The sequence below is a fragment of the Taudactylus pleione genome, unplaced genomic scaffold, assembly GCF_031769625.1.
Source record: "Taudactylus pleione unplaced genomic scaffold, aTauple2 ptg000555l, whole genome shotgun sequence".
NCBI classification, from domain to species: Eukaryota; Metazoa; Chordata; class Amphibia; order Anura; family Myobatrachidae; genus Taudactylus; species Taudactylus pleione.
This window is the reverse complement of record NW_028284957.1, coordinates 2,594,135-2,615,176: the sequence shown is the minus strand read 5'-3', so window position 1 is coordinate 2,615,176 and position 21,042 is coordinate 2,594,135. Positions and strand designations below refer to the sequence as shown.

General features: G+C 48.7%; 1 protein-coding gene across 3 annotated transcripts in view; it reads right to left on the bottom strand.

The window, feature by feature from the left end:
- The window catches only part of PRDM11 (PR/SET domain 11), a 58,702-nt gene that overhangs the window by 23,753 nt on the left and 13,907 nt on the right, over window positions 1–21,042 (bottom strand). For all 3 annotated transcript variants that reach the window (XM_088452635.1, XM_088452637.1, XM_088452636.1), the window contains exon 2: window positions 3,199–3,320. In XM_088452635.1, the coding sequence (XP_088308761.1) occupies window positions 3,199–3,314 (116 nt within the window). In that variant the 5' untranslated portion in view covers window positions 3,315–3,320. The remainder of the gene's footprint in view (window positions 1–3,198; window positions 3,321–21,042) is intronic.

The following is a 21,042-nucleotide window of genomic DNA, read 5'->3' as shown; positions in this document are numbered from 1 at the left end:
ATATAACCTCTAGATTTAAAAGGAGCAATTCATTTTAAAAAGGTAAAGACAACCTGTTTTTGCCTAAAAATCTAAATTGCCGCTATAAACATAGTGGTTAGATTGCTGGAATCACACAAGGACCAGCAAATGGGAACCTATTACTTTTGGGCCTCTACCAAAGAGATGAAAAAATCTTCTCAATTTGGCTTTTACTGCATTAGAGGGTTAAAACGGGTCTGGCTAAGGACCTGATTCAGACCCGTTCGCTAGCAAGCGATCGCTCGTTGCTGGCGATGTTTGCTAATGTGCGCATGCGTAGACTTCGCAGTGCGCAAACTAGTACGAGCAATCGGGATGCGCTCGCTCGCCCTGCACAGACAGCCCAGTGGAATGAGTGACAGGAGAGGCCGTTTGTGGGTGGTAACAGGGGCAGGCCACTCGAAACGGGGGCGTGCCTGTGTGTTTCAACGCCGTTTCATAGGCGTGCATAATTAACAGGCAGCGTCATGGTACACTTGCTTGTATTTCACACTGAAGGGATCACAGTGCTTGCGGCCAGGTATAGTCAACCTCAAGCGCTGCGAGCACATCCGATGGTGCTCGATGTACCAATGTTTTCATGCACTTCCTGGAGATGACGTGCGCAAGTGGGCCTCTTATGAATGGCTGGTGGGCATCTGCATACACAAAGTGATCGCACGTCAAGCAATAGTGGGCGTGCCAATGCCTTGCCATGCGAACGCTTGCCTTGTTGGGCGTGCGCTGTGTTTGAATACGCTGGGAGCGAGCGGCCGCATCTTGCGAACGGCTCTGAATCAGGTCCTAAGTGTGCAAAACGCGTCAGGTCATGCAGTGGTTAAATCCGTTTGCTGTATGCATTCATGTGAACAGAGCACAGTGAATTGAATTGTTATTTATCCTAAACCCTTGTGTAGGTGTGGGGGGGGGGTCACACTATTTCCCAAACTATGGCTAATATGGGGAGTGGGAAAGAGCTGTATAGAATAATAAACTTGTCTCATAGACAGCAATACGGCACCTTACCGGATGAATGTTTGTATACTGAGGCCCTTATCATTTTGGGGTCTTGCTAGAAAGGTACAAGACAAACAGGAGAATTGGCCAAATAAAGGGTTTTGTTTAAATTTCTATAGATTACCACTGTGCCTCCTAAACCAAATATAAACTAGAATGAGTGCAGTTCCACTAAGCTCCGCCATCTGGGGATACACATGGAACCTGCTAGTGGACCATGAATGGAACCCACCAGGGTGGAGTTCGCCCTAAATCAACCTTTTAATCGTTTCTGTTTCGTACCACCCAGGTTAGAGCGGACATTGATAAATGAGGATTCTCCTTGGGAAAGCAAAATGTTCTCTGTTGACTTTTTTTTGTTATTTATATTGCTGTTTAGCACCAGGGAATTTGATTTTGGAACAGCTAGACCAAATACTGCAACTTTGCTAAAGTTACACAGTACCAATAACAATCCTTGTGATTTTTTTCTCTTGGTAGTGTCCTGGAATAAATACAGTATAAATGCCGTCAGCCACTATTCTGTGCCGTTGTTATTCTAGGGATGTGCAGGCTCGGATAGGTTCGAGTTTGCACGTGGAGTTCGGATTTTTCCCTCCAAAAAAACGGAACTCAGAACGAGGCAAAACGTCATCTTGCATGGACGAACATCATCATTCCTGGTCTTTTGTCCAGGAATGATGATGTTCGTCCATGCAAGATGACGTTTTGCCTCGTTCTGAGTTCCGTTTTTTTGGAGGGAAAAATCCGAACTCCACGTGCAAACTCGAACCTATCCGAGCCTGCACATCCCTATTATTTACGTGTAAAAAGTCTAATTGAAAGAATGATATGACCCAAATACAATGAGTTTGTACTAAATTAATAATAAGTTTGGCTTTAAAAAGGTCCTTAAAAAGGAGTGTGTCCCACCAACTCCAAACCTGCCTTTTTAATTCCTAGTAAGGGGGACCACGATGCTTTAATTCGATATTGATGTTGTGTATTTAGAGCATTAGTAGCCAACCCTGGTCCTCAAGAGCTACTGACGGTGCATGTTTTGCAGGTCTCCTCACAGAATCACAAGTGATATAATTAGCTCCACTTGTGGATCTCTTCAAATGTGTTAGTTAGTAATGCATACACCTGTGCACCTGCTGGGTGGTCTGGAAAACGTGAACTGTTGGTAGCTCACGAGGACAGAGGTTGGCTACCCCTGATCTAGAGCATGCCCTGACACTCAGTAGCATCTAAGATCATGTACGTGCATGGCAATCCCAACACTTACAGGAGTTTTTATGAAGCTGCTGCTTCTCTGTGGTATAGACTTCAAAATATAAAACGGCAAAAACACTAACCACAGAACAACCCGGGCTTTGCACTTAATATTATTTCCACTTTAAATTTTGAGATCAGGACAGCGAGAAGCTGTGCATGGCAAAAGCCGCCACTTCGTAAATATGATGCTTAGCGTTACAGCCTAGCACGAGAAGGACATTGACTGGAGAGAGAAGTAGGTACCATAAGATGTCGGGGAGATGCGTGCAGGAATATAGCTCTGGCCACAAAAGCACGCTTTCTAGGTAAACTTGAAAGCAGTATAATCTTAGTAAGTAGGCGATCTGTTGTGGAACAACAAAAACCAGCACTGCAAGCTGGGATCTATAGCTGTACAGCTGTCCACATATTTGTCTGCCACTGGTACAGGAACTCCATGACAATGATAATCTGGTAAAATGCATTGATAGGTTTGAACGCAGAGGTTCCCAAACTCGGTCCTCAAGGCACCCTAGCGGTCCAGGTTTTCAGGATATCCATGGTTGAGCACAAATGGTTAAATTACAGTAAATTGACTGAGGTACTAATTAAGTCACTGTGCCCAATCATGGCTATCCTTAAAACCTGGACTGTTTGGGTGTCTTGAGGACCATATTTGGGAACCTCTGGTTTAACACTTTTTTTTAATGATGCGCCCAATAGGTGGCGCTGTTCCTCTGCAGACAATGGAGATCACTGCAGAGAGGAGTCAATATGTTTATACTAAGAAACGCAAGCAGACCTCCACTCCGGTACATATTAAGGTCTTGGCGATGTGCTCTCAGGGGTTATGACGCTGCATCATTTATCATAGCAGTAGACTATACATTACATTACGGTGTATTTTTCCCCACTAAAAAGGAAAGTTCGTGTCGGCAGACTCACCATTGCTGGCCGTAAGTCCGCTTTTCGACTGGGGGCGCCACTTCGGCCTTCGCCCTGGCGATGTCGCCAAGGCTGGGGCTGTATGCTACACGGCATTCCTTGCCACTTTCACTCATGATGCCCTAAAAGAAAGAGACAAAAACAAGTCAAACACTGATACTGCTCACTTTACGCACCTTCAAATGTATTAGCAAGTAAGCTACGGATGGGGGGGGGGGCAGATATGAGTGAATAGAAACATAATAAAACCAGCCTGGTTATTCCTAGCTAGAACATTACTTTTATATAACATTTTAAGGCAGCGGCACAGAGGTTTGAAGCACAGAAGTTGGATGTGTAGTCACTGGGCCAGACACACGGAGGGGTTACTGCTACGGTTTGGTATTTGACATGTAACAGCGCAGCCCGAGGAATGCAGCTTCTTAACTGATCTCTACCTTCAAGGCAGCTCTGAACTTGCTTACCTGCAGCTCCAAGTGTCATCGTACCCCCCCTCCCCCATCCCCTTTCCTGTACTGGCACTAAGTGACCCCCTCAGTCTAACGTAGCTTACGCTTGCTTAGATTGTTGCAATGCGCTCTACCTAGCCATCTGCAAGAAGCCCAGGAGACTCAGGGCCTGATTCAGAGGCGCTCGCAAAAAGCAAAACCGCTCGTACTGAATCAGGGCTGGCAAATTTTTTTTTAGTTTGACCGGCCTCCTGGCCGCTCGCATCGCTGTGGTAGGGTCTCGTCCGTCGCAAGCCCCAGTGAGCATCCGGCTCTAATAGAGCCGGAAGCTCACCACTGACATCACTCGTGATGTCAGTGGGGCCGCCCCCAAACGGCAGGCGTTCCTTCGGGAACACCTCCGTTTGGCCAGCCACCTCCCCGACCCGCCTATCAAACGGCGCGTGCTGTCAATCAACATCGACAGCCACCCCATTTGGATGCGAGCACCGGTTGCGAGCACCGGAGCAAGCGGCCATCGACCCGCTTGCGAGCACATAGCGATTGCGAGCGGCTCTGAATCAGTACGTAATAATTATATGCAAATAAAAAGGATGGGTGATGTATTTATTTGCTTTGCAACCATCTTTATCCTTCTCACCACACTCCAAGATAGTAATGTTATTTTAATCATTTATTTATACGGGGTCGCTAAGTGCTGTTGCCCCGCGCAGTGGGGAATTACAGCTTAGTACTAACTCGTAGAGGAACAATAGGCAGAATATATAAAAAAAAATTTAAAAAAGGAAAAAAATAAATAGAGAACATACTAGAAATGTTAAAATTAGCATGAAATAATAATACACAATACTGTACAAAAGACACAATAGTTAAGGGGATTGGCCTAGACCATTACTTTCAGCTGACAGTTCACTGATGATGATGCAACATGTTTCTCAAGCAGGAGACAGAGATTTTTTTTGGACTGGAACAATATTCATAAGAATGCAGTGAATTCCCAGGGAACGAATGACGTCATTAGTGAACTACCTAGTTACTAGTGGATTGACGGGCTGCATTCATGCTGCACCTCTCGTGCACGAACAAACGCTAAACTGCGCACGTCTCACACACGAGGTGGTCAATTAAAGCAAGCCAGACGCGGGAATCCGTACCCGGAAGTTTGCATCTGGGGAGGGGGGAGGAGCGCCTATCTCCCCTAGGCTGCGATTTTGACGGCCATGTACGCTGACCTCACGGTAGCAAGACGTTGAGTAGTGCGCTCTAGTGCGTCTTACCACCCGTCCCCGGTGACAGACGATATGGCCCCAGCCGCCTTAATGAGGTCAAAGTGGCACGAGGCCTTCACCCGCAGCCGCCTCTGATGCGTCTCAACACCAGAGGTGGGGAACTGCATCGCGCACGATTCCACGAGAGGAATCGCTTACCTGCCATCTCCGTGACCCAACTGCAGTCCCGGACCTCAGCGAAAGCCGCTAGCCAGGCCACGCTGAGGCCTGCTGAGAACCTCAGGGCATATAGTGATGCTGGTGTTTCGGCATCGGCAGAGGTAGAAAGAGTCGCGGTGCAAGAGTCTTTCACGGCGCCTGGTACCGCTAAACTCTGAAGTTTCAAAAACTTAAGGTAAAACATGAAAGAAAAAAGCCTAGGAGTGCCTAGCAGTCCCGCTGTTATAACAGGTGCGTCTTGCCCGACACCAAATGCCTCTGGCCGCGGTATATAGGGAGGAAAACCAGTGCATGCTGGTAGCTCCAAAGCTTTGCTGTTTGGTGCATTGTATGCAATCCAACTACATAACCCCCAAGATAGATCCTGTGGACCCTATGGAATCCGAAGAAGATAAAATCTTACTGATTACTGAAGCCTGAGATAAGTGCTCCAATAACCCAGTGCAGTGCTAACAGAGGGCCTGATTCAGAGCCGGTCGCAAGCGCTGTGTGCTCGCAACCGGGTTGATGGTGGGCCAGTGCGCATGCGCACGAAGGAGCCAGCTCCGTCGTGCGCATGCGTGAGATTCGGATAGCGACGGGCATGCCGTCGCTCCGAGTCTCGCACCAAAGGGGGCGTGCTGTCGATGTTGAGTGACAGCACGCCCCCTTTGGTGGGCGGGCCGGGGGAGTGGCTGCCCAAACAAAGGCGTTCACATGAGAACGCCTCCGTCTGGGGCCGGCCCCGAGTGATGTCAGTGGGAGAGATTTTGGCTCTGTTAGAGCCAAAATCTCTCTGGGGCTTGCGGCAATGAGACCCTACCACAAGGGTCTCGTCGCAAGCCCGATGGTCGCGATGGTCTTCACTATCGCGACTATATTCCTGGCCACTCGCTATAGCTGTCGGTGATCACCCACAGCTATGCGAGCGGCCAGGAGGCCGTTCAAAAAAAAAAATAGTCCGGCGCTGATTCTGAGCGAGCTCTCTGTCAGAGCGAGCGCCTCTGAATCAGGCCCTGAGCTCGGGTCTCTCTCCCAGCAAAAACACCTGGATCTTCCTTGAAGGATTGAGCTTCCCACCCCAAACCCTGTGAACAGGTGAGGCGTGTGGGCAAGATGTGGAACAAATGAAATAAATCATTCCAAAGGCCCCAGGTTTTCGTGCCAGGAGTATAAATCGGTCCTTGATCCAGGAGCAACGGGAGACAGACAGTCATTGTGCAAGTGGTGCCTCAGGCCAATACATATTGGTACAAAATGGCCATCTTCACGCTAAGTAGGGCCACAAGAACCGGACAAGATGATGTTGCTCTTCCTAAGATATCGTAGACTACTGCTCATATATGTAGATTATTTGCCTCAGTCACTGTTGAAAGAGGCGTTAAGTACACAAAGCACAATAGTATCACTGGCAGTAAACATGGTTTATGCGGGAAGATAGAATAATATTCATTTATTTGCTTGTTGATCATAAGATGAAGTGTAACTTAAGACAAGGGTGTAGTGTACGTTTAAAAGTTGCTACACAGGAGGGTATTGTACTTGAGAACAGGAAGACAAATCTATTTTGTTACAATGTGTCAGTTAAGCAGGGTACACACTGACAGATATATTGGCCCATCGATTGATCGACCAATATATCTGGTGCCTGTCGGCCAGTGTTACCAGCGATATGACTGTGAACGACATATCGCGTCGGCTGTGTTGCCAATCTGATGGCAGATATATCTGTCCATCGGCAGGTGTGTACGGGCGGTTTGCCGATCGCCCGTACACATGCAGCGGCAGCCGCGGGGAGGGGGTGGACACGCCCGCCGGGCGGCGGGACCCGCGGCTGCCTGGAAGATGATGGTCGTTCAGTGTACATGAATGGCCATCATCTACAGATATACCTGCAGATCACTCGAAACAGGGTTTCTCTGACACTCCATTGTTTTTCCTACACCCCTAAAAAAGACAAAATGTGGACTCGCTCCTCGTTACCATGCTCGCACTTATGGGGGCGCGACGCACGCAAAGTGGGCGTGGCTGCGGGCAGCCGTGGAACCTTGATCTAGGCTAATGCTAGAATCCCTACGGCTAATGTGAGGGTCTGTGCGTCTGCAGGTGGAAAGTCGTGCCTCCCATCTGTTTTTACACCCGCCATGGCAAGCGTCATCACTAGTATCGGCACTTGAAGCAGTCCCGTGCTAGATGCATGAGATGCGCCAGACGCAGGCTTCCCTACCACGTACGCAGGGAGCTTTATGTACACGCCCACGACACTCCAACAAGTCAGGGCGGTGACGTGCAATTGCGCTGACGCCGCCCAGAAACATCCTATTTCATGGAAAGACGGATCCAGCAGACTCAAAATAGGCCGATATGCACAAATTTGCATCTGCGCATTCGCTGCAAGCAAACAGTCAAACAGGCCCATGACTCCTACCGGTACAGCTGTATCTTTTTTTTCAGGACATAGAGAACAGTGCCCGTGTTTGCTGGAGACGGCGCTGAGATGCTATTATTTACACAGCTCGCCACTACTACGGATTGGAGAGTTTAGCGAGGTCCTGGGATCAGCCACTGCTTTGGTGGAGTGCTGAAAAGACGACCAAACTTGACTATTTAAAGCAGGGGTCAGCAGCCCCCGGGGCAAGGGTACCATCCGCGTAATAGTATTAAGTGTCACGCGGTCGGTTCAAAAGATTTACCAGCCAAGCTCATTCTGCAAGTTCCAGACTTAAATTTAGGCCTCAGCATTTTATAATGAAAAGATCAATTTTTTTATTTATTGAGATGCAGGTAGCACTAACACTAAAGGGGCCCATCTGCCACGGTTTGAGGCAATTCCCCGTTCTGCTAATCTCGGGTCAGGGAATCAGGGATATTCAACATGTTGGACAATCGTGAATCCCCGATTCCAACTTGGAATGGTCGGAATCAGCGAGCCTGTGATTTTTGACATGTTGAATTTCCCTGCATCGCCGATCATCGATGGCCACCAATTCACGAATCGGATCGGAGGTACGAAGAATCGAGCCATAGATGTATTCTAAACTGAACCATCTACCTACAGTATAAGCACGGTCTGTACTGTATATCTGCCACTAAAGTCTTTGACCTTACAGCTCTCAATACTTCCTCCACTTTATAGTTGTGTAGTTAGAAATGTGTTACAACGTTTCTATATTTAAAAATAGGAGTTATGTTTATTTGTTGATCCCAGTTCTAGTAATGACATACACATGTAGCGACAGCGTAGCAGGGCTGTAAACATAAATAATTATATATGTCATTTATTTTAGTAAGCAAAATACAGCAAAAAGATAATAAGATTTTCCCAATTTTTCCCACACACTGTGAGGTCAATCCTATTCCGTGTGAAGGGTGCGATGTGCCGTTGCAACGGCGTTAAAACGGCGGCAACGGACCGGCACATCGCACCCTTCACATCCCGATTCGACCCTGAATTTACCAAATTTTGCTCGCAGTCCAATGGTGAATCCGGGCTGCCGTAAAGTGCGGCCACTGCCGCGATGACTCGCACTGGCAAGATCATCGCACAGAATAGGATTGACCCCTTAAAATAGAAGTCACTCGTACGCTACTGCATTATTCACCAAGGCCATCCACGCACTAAGGGCCTGATTCACTACGGAACGCAGTTGCTAATACGCACGCAATCGGTCGATCGTTGCGCTCTACGCATGTGCATGCATTGCAGTGGCAAACTAGCAATAGTAATCGGAATTGCGATTGCAGAGGCTATGCAGACTCAGAGCAGAGTGATTGACAAGAAGTGTCGTGATGGGGGGGTGGTCGGGCAAACGCAGGCGTGCCAGTGCATTGCAATGCCGTTGTAGGGGCGTGCATAAATTATCCACTGCGTGGCCATAAGCAGCCATAGCACTGACAGCGTACGTGGATGTTAGCAATTTCTGAGTAAGGTCAGGGCTTGTGCATTTGGGTCCGATGTTACGGATTGTTTCGCTATGTTGCTATAGTATACGGATGTGAGTAAGGGGAAGTGGGCGTCCTTATAACTGGCTATGTTCGCAATGTGAATTCAAACATTTAAATAGCAATGCTGATATTAGCAAACGCGGTGCGTGCAAATAAGCAGAATTGCGTTCAGTAGTGAATCAGGCCCTAAGGTTGGGCCCATGCAGTGGCGGGACAAAGCTAGCAAACTAATGCCCGATCTACTTTCGGAAGCTGTAAATCTTTATTTTAGGATAGGCCACACATACAGACTTTAGGGTTGAAAAGCAAAGAGACACCAGGATTTTGAACTCAGGGCCTAATTCAGCAGCGGGAGGAGTTGCTATCGCAGTTGCTAACATGCAGTGTTCTCCCCAGAAAATTTTTCCAGCCGGGTGGTATCAAGAAGTTGTCGGGTGGGGCCTTCGCAATAATAAAATGTTTTAAACCCTAACCTTATAATGATTTAAACTTGAAATATGCACTGCCCCCAGACTGGCCCCTCATGCAGTGCCCCCAGACTGGCCCCATATGCAGTGCCCCCAGACTGGCCCCTTATGCAGTGCCCCCAGACTGGCCCCTTATGCAGTGCCCCCAGACTGGCCCCTTATGCAGTGCCCCCAAACTGGCCCCTTATGCAGTGCCCCCAGACTGGCCCCTTATGCAGTGCCCCCAGACTGGCCCCTTATGCAGTGCCCCCAGACTGGCCCCTTATGCAGTGCCCCCAGACTGGCCCCTTATGCAGTGCCCCCAGACTGGCCCCTTATGCAGTGCCCCCAGACTGGCCCCTTATGCAGTGCCCCCAGACTGGCCCCTTATGCAGTGCCCCCAGACTGGCCCCTTATGCAGTGCCCCCAGACTGGTCCCAGCCCCAGCCTAGAACTTACCTGAACATGTTCGGCGGCGGCACTCATGACATCACCTGCACAGTGCATCACTGGGAACGCTGGGCCTCTGAAGCGACCGGAGGGTTCTTTAGCCTCCGGTCGCTTCAGAGGCCAGCGTTCCACACCAGGAGGCGGAGGGTGACCGGGAATGCGGTGGGGGAAATTCCGGGCGGTGGGCTGTTTCTGCCTGGCGATGCGCCCAAAGAAAACAGCCTGGGGAGAACACTGAACATGGTAGCAGGGGATGTGGTTATTTATCCTGGCTGTCGGGATCCCGACACCACTCAGAATCCCGATCCCGGCATCCCGACGGTAAGTAGTGGGATTAGAGGGAGAGTTAGAAGTTAGGGTTAGGCACTAGGGGGAAGGGTCAGGGTTAAGCACTAGGGGGAAGGGTCAGGGTTAAGCACTAGGGGGAAGGGTCAGGGTTAAGCACTAGGGGGGAAGGGTCAGGCACTAGGGGGAAAGGTCAGGGTTAGGCACTAGGGGGAAGGGTCAGGCACTAGGCGGAAGGGTCAGGGTTAGGCTCTAGGGGGAAGGGTCAGGGTTAGGCACTAGGGGAAGGGTCAGGGTTAAGCACTAGGGGGAAGGGTCAGGGTTAAGCACTAGGGGGAAGGGTCAAGGTTAAGCACTAGGGGGAAGGGTCAGGGTTAAGCACTAGGGGGGAAGGGTCAGGCACTAGGGGGAAAGGTCAGGGTTAGGCACTAGGGGGAAAGGTCAGGGTTAGGCACTAGGGGGAAGGGTCAGGCACTAGGCGGAAGGGTCAGGGTTAGGCTCTAGGGGGAAGGGTCAGGGTTAGGCACTAGGGGAAGGGTCAGGGTTAAGCACTAGGGGGAAGGGTCAGGGTGAGGCACTAGGGGGAAGGGTCAGGGTGAGGCACTAGGGGGAAGGGTCAGGGTGAGGCACTAGGGGTGTAGGAGACTGATAATAAGGCCCCTCATGTTAAACTGTGCCCCAAGCCATTATGCACGCTGCAAATGGCTTCATATAGTCATTCTCATATCTGCCAAGGGTTACACTGCCCCAAGTGTCTAGCTATTCACCGCGTCCAGGTGACTCAGCACAGAGAAGCCCAAACTACCCCACAGAGAAGCGTCTGGGACATTACCCTACCCACTGAAATTCTATACACCAAATGTCAGATTTGCTTGAACTGCTTAAAGAGTAGTGTGAGTGTCCCCTGACATCAGTCCGCATGCAGGAATTGCAACGGGCTTTGTTTGGTCTCCATCTCCCTATCCCAACATCCATGTAAGGTTGGCCCATCAGACCACAGCACCCGCGCTTTACCGAGAGCCAATTGTGTGACATAATAACTCTCTGAATTCGGGAAGTACCACGTCACCAGAGTCTAGTCATGTACAGGGTTCTCAATATGATACTACCTTTTGTTCCCCCCCCCCAGACCAAAGAGGATATTGGTTGATGATACTATTGGACTACGTTGAAGGGTAAACATCAGTTTGGCCTCTATAAACATTTTGACCAGGTTAATGTTGACTTTGACCATGAGAGGTCACGTCTTCCAGACCTGGATCTTCTCTTTAATGGACTCGATTGCGGAGGTCAAGTAACCACTCGCACTACCTGAAATCCACAAGGCAAGATTATTATGCAATTCTCTGTCCCCAATAAAAGCTGCTGAGTTTGGTCACACTGGGGACAAGCACCTTTAGAGGAAAATATATTGGATTTATTCTAGATTAGGTGAACACCCAAGAAGTAAAGTCATCTACATGCACAACAAGGAACTGAGGGTGTATCAAGCATCCGCCAAGAACAACAGCATATTGCTTACATGAAACATGTGTGTGGCACCTAGGACTCACACAATAAGTCCCTTAATATTCAGGTCTCCCCTGGTCAATGTTCTATGGGGCAGGAGAGACACTGAGCAAAAACTCTGAGCAACTCTAATGAGCAACACTCTATAAATGAAATCGGGAAGAGACCAAAAACCTTGCAATCAGCACCGAATAGAGCAGCATAACCCATTTAACAAATGTATGTCCAAAGCTAAATATATACACAACCTTCCATTGGTATCCTCAGCCGCTGAATAAAACCCCTTAGCGACGCTATGCAGTCACTATGTCGACAGTCAAAGTGTCGACATGGACATAATGTCAAGACTGTGAATGTAGACAGACAGAATGTCAACCATACATTATAGAGATAGGCTGTGGTTAAGGCTACAATCACCTTAAAACGTTATGTTAACATGCCGACTGTTCACAATTTGGCATTTTGTGCAGCACCCCTTGGCGGCAGCACCTCATCTTTTACATCATTTTGACGGGTCAAGCCAGCTATTTCCTCAAGCTAACAGAGGCCAGGCATAAAACCGCTTTGGGTGGACCTTATGAAGGATTAATGGATTGAGGCAGGCTGCTAAAATTGCTACCAAAATGCTGTCATCAGTGGCTAAAAGCCAAAGGCACCTTCTGAGGCCGGGAGCTGCAGATCCCTGCCAGGCTTAGGTACCACTATTAATAATGCTCCGGGGCCTGAGCAAGGGAGGAGACCCTCAGTTCTCATCTGCTGAAAAACCTCCACCAGCCTGGGACCAGAAGGACCTCCTGCTTCTCCAATAAATCTACTGGTATGCATGTTTAAAGGCCAGGTCCTTTATTTTACAGGGGAAAGAAGACAGTGATGGACTCAATATCATAACCAATCGGCAGGAGGTAGAGGGCCTGATTTTGATTTGGGAATAAAGCAAGAAAGAGCAAGACTTGGACAAACCGTGCAAGGGGTGCAAATGCATAAAAAAAATCTTCACATGCATGTTAAATGCTGGCTCATACTTGTCTACTCTCCCGGGACTGTCGGGAGCCTCCCGAAAATCGGGTGCCGCTCCCGACACCCCGCAAGACTAGGCAAGTCCCCCGGAATAGATGCCGGCTCCCCGCTAACCCCCGCGCCAGCCGCAACAGTGGGCGGTGCGGGGGTGTGATGACGCGATTCAGCGCGAATCGCGTCATCGTAGCCCCGCCCCCTGCCTTATAATGCCAGTAATATTGGCATTATAAAGCGGGAGGCGGGGCCACTATGACGCGATCGCGTCGGCACGCCCCCACCCCGCCTCTTTGACCCGCCCCCATCCTCCCTGCTGGACGGACCTGCCAGCCCCCTCCCGGATTTCCCTGCCGAGATGTCGGCAAGTATGTACTGGCTGCTATTGCATGTAAACCACAAATGCTGGGCAGCTTTATTTTTACACTACAATAATTTAGATTTTAGTTTGGACACGCCCCTCCCACATCTAAAGGCTCATACACACTAGACGATGTGTGTGATGAGCGATGAGGGGGTGCAGACATCGGTGAGTGTATACACACTTACTGATGTCGGCCACAGCGAACGTCGGCGGGGACGGGGGGGCATGCTGCATTCGGCAGCACGGCATCGTTAACGATATCTCCAGATTGAGCTGCATGTTCAGCCGACTGGGGATATCGTTAAGGACCCGCTGGAGCGCGCATCGTTGATTGTTCACTGCATACAAAACTGGACGACATGAACGATATATCGTTGAACGATATCATTATCGTCCATATCGGTCATAACTATCGTCTAGTGTGTACGCGGCTTAAATCTCTCTGCGCATTTTATATTTGCCCCACCTGCAGTGCAGCATGGTCTTACCAACGTGCATGGTTACTTGCTTTATTCCCTACTCAAAATCAGGCTCAGAGCCGGCAACAGTATTATAGGAATATAAACGTAGCTGAGCTATCAAGTAATCAACCTTGGCCATATAAAACATGCTGGTAATAATTCTGGATGACTGCTGCAATGTCCTTATGGATAGGACATTCCCTAGCCTTATAAAACCCTCCCAGAGCCAGCAAAGACATAAATCTGCCCGTCCGATCACCTTGGTCATGGTCATACAGGAATACACAGCGCTTACAGTGAATGCTGCGTTTTAAACGACAGGAACCAAATCGAGATGCACTGCGCTGAAACTAAAGGCCGCCAATGACAGCCAGATTCCTGCCACAGCTGCGCGGCCGCCATGTCTGCAGGGAACAGTCTGCGCAGTGCCAGGCTACTGCGGAATCGGACAGATGTTAAGTGTGCAGCTAGCCGCAGTCAGGAAACAGTTAAACAGAGGAAACCTGCCATTGGTTACGGCTTTCTTGGGTGACATCAGAAACTCTCCCCACAGGTTTCCCTTCTCGGGCGCTCTGCAACCTGTTTCCTGCTCTCGCCTGTGCAGGGTTTACCGCAAAATACTGTTCAAGGCCTCCGTCCTGTGGTAACATGTTAACAAATAACCCCTTCTCTTCCTGTATATTGCTGCACTAGGTAAACTTTCATTTAAACCCCGTTTTACAGATCCAGAAGGAAACAAAATAAAACAGTAACCGTATGCACGCACCTCAAAGCTTAAAACAATCTGTTAATGGCTCACCTGTAGCACTGAAACCCGGCCTGTGTCCCTGCGATTATTATTTTTGTTAAGCCCAAACTGTGCCGCAAAAAGGGCTCATTTATGCTTAGGAGGATGGCAAGTGGCGTTCACACAGCCACATGGAGCAACACCGTGTGACAGCTCAACCAAACACAGAGGCAGTGGTATATCTTGTGCCTAGGAGCTGCTGAGTATTCACACTGCGCAGACCCAGTGACATGCTGCATAGCTTTTGTGATCCTCATAGGGATCAGTGACCCTTTTTTTTTTTTTTAGTAGTTCCATGTAACAGCAGTTCAACGCAACGCAGCTGGAGTGTAAGCAGCAATGCGAGTTACAATTCCCATGTGCGCACACTCTTCGGAGTAAATTTACTAAAGTGAGAGTTTTTATAAGATGATGTTGCCCATAGCAACCAATCAGATTCTACCTAACATTTAACTAGCACCTTCTAGAAGATAACAGCTAGAATCTGATTGGTTGCTATGGGCAACAGCTCTTCTAAAACTCTCACTTTAGTCAATTTACCCCTTAGAGCCAAGGCATAATAATGTATTCCCCAGTGAGAGATGGAGATGATATTATGATGGGGTTCTGCAGTCGCATTACATATTAATATATGCATAAAGGACTACGGCCCGTATTCAATTTGGAGCGAAAAGCCGGAATCGGCGAAAAAGTTTCGCCGATTACGTCATTTCGCCAGGCGGAAAAGTATCGCCGTATTCAATTTGAAAGACTTTCCGCCAAGGCGGAAAGTCAATGCAATGTAATAGGTGAAAAAGTTTCGCCTATGAATAGCAGGCGGAAAAAAGTGCAGAATTGGGGTTTTGGGGTGCAACGTTGCGGGAACCCCCGTGCAGCCTTCAGACAGTCCCCCAAAGGGAAACTGCATCAAAATAAAAAATAAAAAAACACTTAAGAACACCCCAAAAAATCACTTTCATTTTGGGGGCAAAAAAAAAAAAGTTGGGGGACGAAGTTAAAAACTAGCGATCTAGACTCCAGGGGGGTCCCCAAGTATGCCCAAGGTGTTTTTTTTCATTGCAGGTGCTTGCGGCAGGTGGATTTTTCACGATTTTTTTAAACTTAACTTTAAAATATGCTGACCCCATTTTCAAGTACCCCAAATTTGCTGGAATAAGTTATTTTCTGCAAATAAAGCCTCCTGAATACTATTCTTCATCACTTATACAAAAATGCTATTTAGCCGCTATTGAGCCCGTTTAAAAACACCAAATACCTTCAGTAAGCCAAATCGGGGGTAACCATAGCTAACCCCCATGTGAGAGCATCTTTTGGGGGGTGCCAGGCTGATTTCCCCAAATCTGACAGGACTTTCCGCCTATTTTAGATTCGCTGGGTCCCGTTTTCGCATACTTTCAAATTGAATACGGGGATACGCCGGGACGAGCGCGATACTTTTCCGCCTGCAAAACAGGCGAAAAGTCCGGGAGGCGGAAGAGTATCGCGGGTCCGACTCAAATTGAATACGGCTCTATGATGTCATCCTTTCAGTGTTTATTAAGAGGGGGGGGGGTGTCTTATAAGAGAGAATGCACAATCTACTGCCAATTATTATGGATGCTAGGGGTTCCCTTGAATATCTGTGGCTTGTATAAAAGAACACGGCCTAATTGTCCATGGTCCATATAAAAGCATCCGGCCTCCCAGCTCGCGACCCGTATAAAACTACCAGTCTCCCGGCTCACGTCCTTTATAAAACCACTCGACCTCCGGGAACACGTCCTGTATAAAACCACCGGTCTCTTGACTCACGACCCGTATAAAACCACCAGCCTTCCGGCTCACTTCCTTTATAAAGCCACACGGAAACCCGGCTCACATCCTGTATAAAACCACCTGGAAACCCGGCTCACGTCCTGTATAAACCACCTGGCCTCATGGCTCACATCATGTATAAAAACCACCTGCCTTCTGGCTCAAGACAAGTATAAAGCCAACTGGCCTCATGGCTCACGACCCATATAAAACCACCGGCCTCCCGGCTCACGACCCACATAAAACTGGCCGGCCTCCAGTCTCACGACCCATATAAAACAGCCCGGCCTCCCGGCTCACGACCCATGTAAATCCACTCGGTCTCAAGGCTCACGACCCATATAAAACCACCCGGCCTCATGGCTCACGACCCATATAAAATCACCCTGCCTCCTGGCTCACGACCCATATACAACCACCCGGCCTCCTGGCTCACAACCCATTTAAAGCACCCGGGATCCTGGTTCACGACCCATCTAAAACCACCCGACCTACTGGCTCACGACCCATCTAAAACTACCCGGCCTCCTGCACTCGGCTTCCGTGTTTGTGATTTTATATTGTTAAGGAACTCTTCAGTAACTTCTTATAGCCTTATAATTTACACGAAGGCGACATCTCCAGTGGCACAATGCAAAGTAAACAGCAAATACAGAGATTTCTGCCAATGACAATTTTAGGATTTACACAACATGTAGGAACAAAAGGAGCGAGTGTCCTGCTCATAAAGTATGCATTATAGGTATTCTGCAGCGTTAGTTGGGGACAGTTCATGAGAGTAAACTAGTTATTATAGGGCCAGATTATTTGCTGGCATGCAGAGATAAGTTTAAAGGCTTAGAAAGAGACCATCAGGGCAAACATAGATAGGGCCAAAAAGAGAAAGAGAAAGAAAGAGAGAGATAGAGAACTGGAGGAGTGGATGTTATGATTGGAGAGAGACAGAGACCACTGGGGAAGGGGAGCATACGGGAGAAGGAGATGGGGGAGAAGGAGTATGAGAGAGAGGGAGAATAAGTGAGTAAGAGAGGCATATGAACTGTAGGATTGGGGGAGAGAGAGAGAAAGAGAGAGAGACTACTGTAGAAGTGGAGTTTATACGTGGGGGAGAGAGAACTTAAGGAGTGGAGGTCATGACTGGGAGAGAGAAAGGTCACTGGAGGAGGGGAGGATATGATTGGGAAAGAGAGAGAAAGGGGGGAGAGAGGTCACTAGAGGAGGGGAGGATATGATTGGGGAAGAGAGAGAAAGGGGGGAGAGAGGTCACTGGAGGAGGGGAGGATATGATTGGGGAAGAGAGAGAAAGGGGGGAGAGAGGTCATTGGAGGAGGGGAGGATATGATTGGGGAAGAGAGAGGAAGAGGGGAGAGAGATCACTGGAGGAGGGGAGGGTAGGATATGATTGGGAAAGAGAGAGAAAGGGGGGAGAGAGGTCACTAGAGGAGGGGAGGATATGATTGGGGAAGAGAGAAAGGGGGGAGAGAGGTCACTGGAGGAGGGGAGGATATGATTGGGGAAGAGAGAGAAAGGGGGGAGAGATGTCACTGGAGGAGGGGAGGATATGATTGGGGAAGAGAGAGAAAGGGGGGAGAGAGGTCACTGGAGGAGGGGAGAATATGATTGGGGAAGAGAGAGAAAGGGGGGAGAGAGGTCATTGGAGGAGGGGAGGATATGATTGGGGAAGAGAGAGAAAGGGGGGAGAGAGGTCACTGGAGGAGGGGAGAATATGATTGGGGAAGAGAGAGAAAGGGGGGAGAGAGGTCATTGGAGGAGGGGAGGATATGATTGGGGAAGAGAGAGAAAGGGGGGAGAGAGGTCACTGGAGGAGGGGAGGATATGATTTGGAGACTTGTCATAATGTCAGAGTGAAAAGCTTTAAAATAAATAGAAACAAATGCAACTGCAACAGCACCACCACTTGTCCTGACAATGGCAACTTGAATATTGTTTTCACACTGTGATGCTTGGGTACAAAGCACAGAATGCCATAAGGCAGTGGTGCCACAGATTGGTGGTCCAGGACCAAATTAAATTAATTATGGTCAATGTTGTAGGTTAAATCAGTGCTAGTCTCTGCCAATCATAAAATATGTGTATAAACAGAAAGTGCAACACTGACCAGCACCACATAACTGACCCTACGGATGATATAGAAGCACAATTTAGTTTAAAAAGGTTTTCTGAATAAGAAATGTTTGGCCAAGGAGGGCAGGTACTCTAGTCTATGGCGTCGTGACTCAAGTAAGTTTGCCATAAGGAAAGACAAGGTTACATTATTACACAAAGTGCTATAGCCAAACCGTATAGTGCAGTGTGAGCAAATACATGAGTAAGTACACACACTTTATGAATATGTAATGGCAGAAAATTAACTTACTTTGGTATCACATGCACATTATAATATATACAATTATAAAAATGTAGGGTGAGTTGTATGGCAACAAATTATATACATGTACACAAATGTCTATCACATAGTATATAATATAGTACAACCTCCAGCTGCCCAGGATATAGGATCTCAGGGCCTGATTCAGAGCCGGACGCTCTGACCAGAGCGCTCGCTCTGAATCAGGGCCCTCCTACCTAAAAATGGAGCGGCCTCATGGACGCTCGCATAGCTGTGGGTTACCACCCACAGCTTATGCGAGCGTCCATGATGATGGTCGCGATGTTCAAGACCATCGCGACCATCGGGCTTGCGACGAGACCCTGCGGTACGGTCTCGCTGCCGCAAGCCCTGGAGTGATTTTGGCTCTATCAGAGCCAAAATCACTCCCACTGACATCACTAGTGATGTCAGTGGGGCCGGACCCAGACGGTAGGCGTTCCCATGGGAACGCCTCCGTCTGGCAGCCACGCCCCCGGCACGCCTACCAAAGGGGGCGTGCTGTCACTCACCATCGACAGCACGCCCCTTTTGGTGCGAAACCCATAACGACAGCTTGGCTGTCGCTATGCGGGTCTCGCGCATGCGCAAGACGGAGCTCCCTCCGTCGTGCGCATGCGCATTAGGGCACCATCGACCTGCTTGCGAGCGTCCTGCGCTCGCTCGCGGGTCTGAATTAGGCTCAGGGTCTATTGCATGCAGCTATACAGAATTATTATTAACTTGTAATTATAAGCCGCCATAATTCAGTGCGATGTAGAATAGCTGCGGGAGCTCCTATTCAATTCAATGCGCTGTTTGGGCGGGCAAAGGATTTCTTCTCGCACCCCCCTGGCGATGCGAGGAGAAACCCGACAAAACTGCCGGGGCACGCAGCACGCCCGGCACTTTAGTTGGGAGAATGCCAGCTACCGCGCCTTAACAACCAGATTAAGTCGCGAGAACCGGCATTCTCCGACTTAAGGTGCATACACACGGTCAGATACGTCAGATGAACAATTGAATGATTTGAACGATTTACCAACGATTTGAACGATTTCTGACTGCATAAAAATGAATGGAATCGTCCAAATCTGACTGCAAACACATCAGATGTCAGATATCGTTATCTGACCAGCGGGAACGCGCATCGTTCATCTGACAAACATGTCAGATTTTCCTGAACGATGTTTGAAATCGTTATTGTACAGATCTAAAGGAAAATCTGACCGTGTGTACGCACCATTACCTGCTTCACGACAATGCACACAGCGCATTAAACTGAATAGCTGCGGGAACTCCCTCCCGCAGCTATTCATCATCACGCTGAATTGAATCCCCCCCAAAGTGAAATACAGGGTATACACAGTAACAGAGTATCAGGGCATAGGTACACTACTTATTATTATGACAGCTCAGACTGGATAGGACAGAACACAGGGGCAAGGGTAGGGTAACTCGCTGAAGTAAGCAGGAGCATATACTGTTGAGTGGCAGTATGCAAATTATTCAATACCCAGTGACCATGTACCATACTTGGCTACTCTCCTGGGACTGCCGGGTTTCTCCCCAAAATCGGGTGCTGCTCTCGACCCCAGGAAGATTAGGCAAGTCCCCCAGAATAAACCCCGCACACCCGCATTCGCGAGCGCAAGCCCAGGAGCGACAGAGAAACTCTGTTGCTCCAGAGCTCGCTACCAAAGGGGCGGCTGTCGAGATGTTGATCGACAGCTCGCCCCGTTTGGTAGGCGGGCCGGGGGGGGGTGGTTTCCAAAACGCCTACCGTTTTGTGGGCGGCCGCACTGAAATCATCAGTGATGTCAGTGGGGAGCTTCCTGCTTCATCAGAGCAGAAAGCTCCCTGGGGCTTACGAGTGCCCAGACCCAACCTTAAGGTCTGGTCGTAAGCCCCGATGATCGCGACGGTGATCACTATCGAGACCATCGACCTGGTCGGTCGTTAAGCTGTGGGTGGTAACCCACAGCTTAACGATCGACAAGGAGGCGGCCGTTCAGGATGCAAGCGGCCGCCCTGATTCTGTGCGACCGCTTGCATCTAACGACTGCCTCTGAATGAGGTCCAATGTATCCACAATATCATAACAGTACATAAATCCCTGATTACCCCCATGATGCTGCAGACACTGTTTGGCTCAATGTCTAACTTTTACTTTCCATGCTTATAAAAGTCATGTATGGCAGTCTGCCCCAGTGCCTGTAGGGAAGGTGTGTCAGTGTAATTCAACACAGAAAAGTAAAACTTTTTTTAAACTCCATGTACCGGCAGGTAGCTGCCTTGATGGCCTGTCTCAGAGTATGCACTGCTGTACTGTACACAATGAGAACAAAGCAAATTACTGGGCAACGCAAGTGCCAGATATTCACTTTCATTGTGGACAATTTAATATTCACATGTAATTTATATTGTCACGATAGTAGCCATTGAAAGGGGTTTCACCTACAGATTACTTTAACATGCTCCTATGAGAACAGTTGAGTCACAATGTGTCCTGGACAAAAAAAAAAAAGCTGAAATAGATAGATAGGAC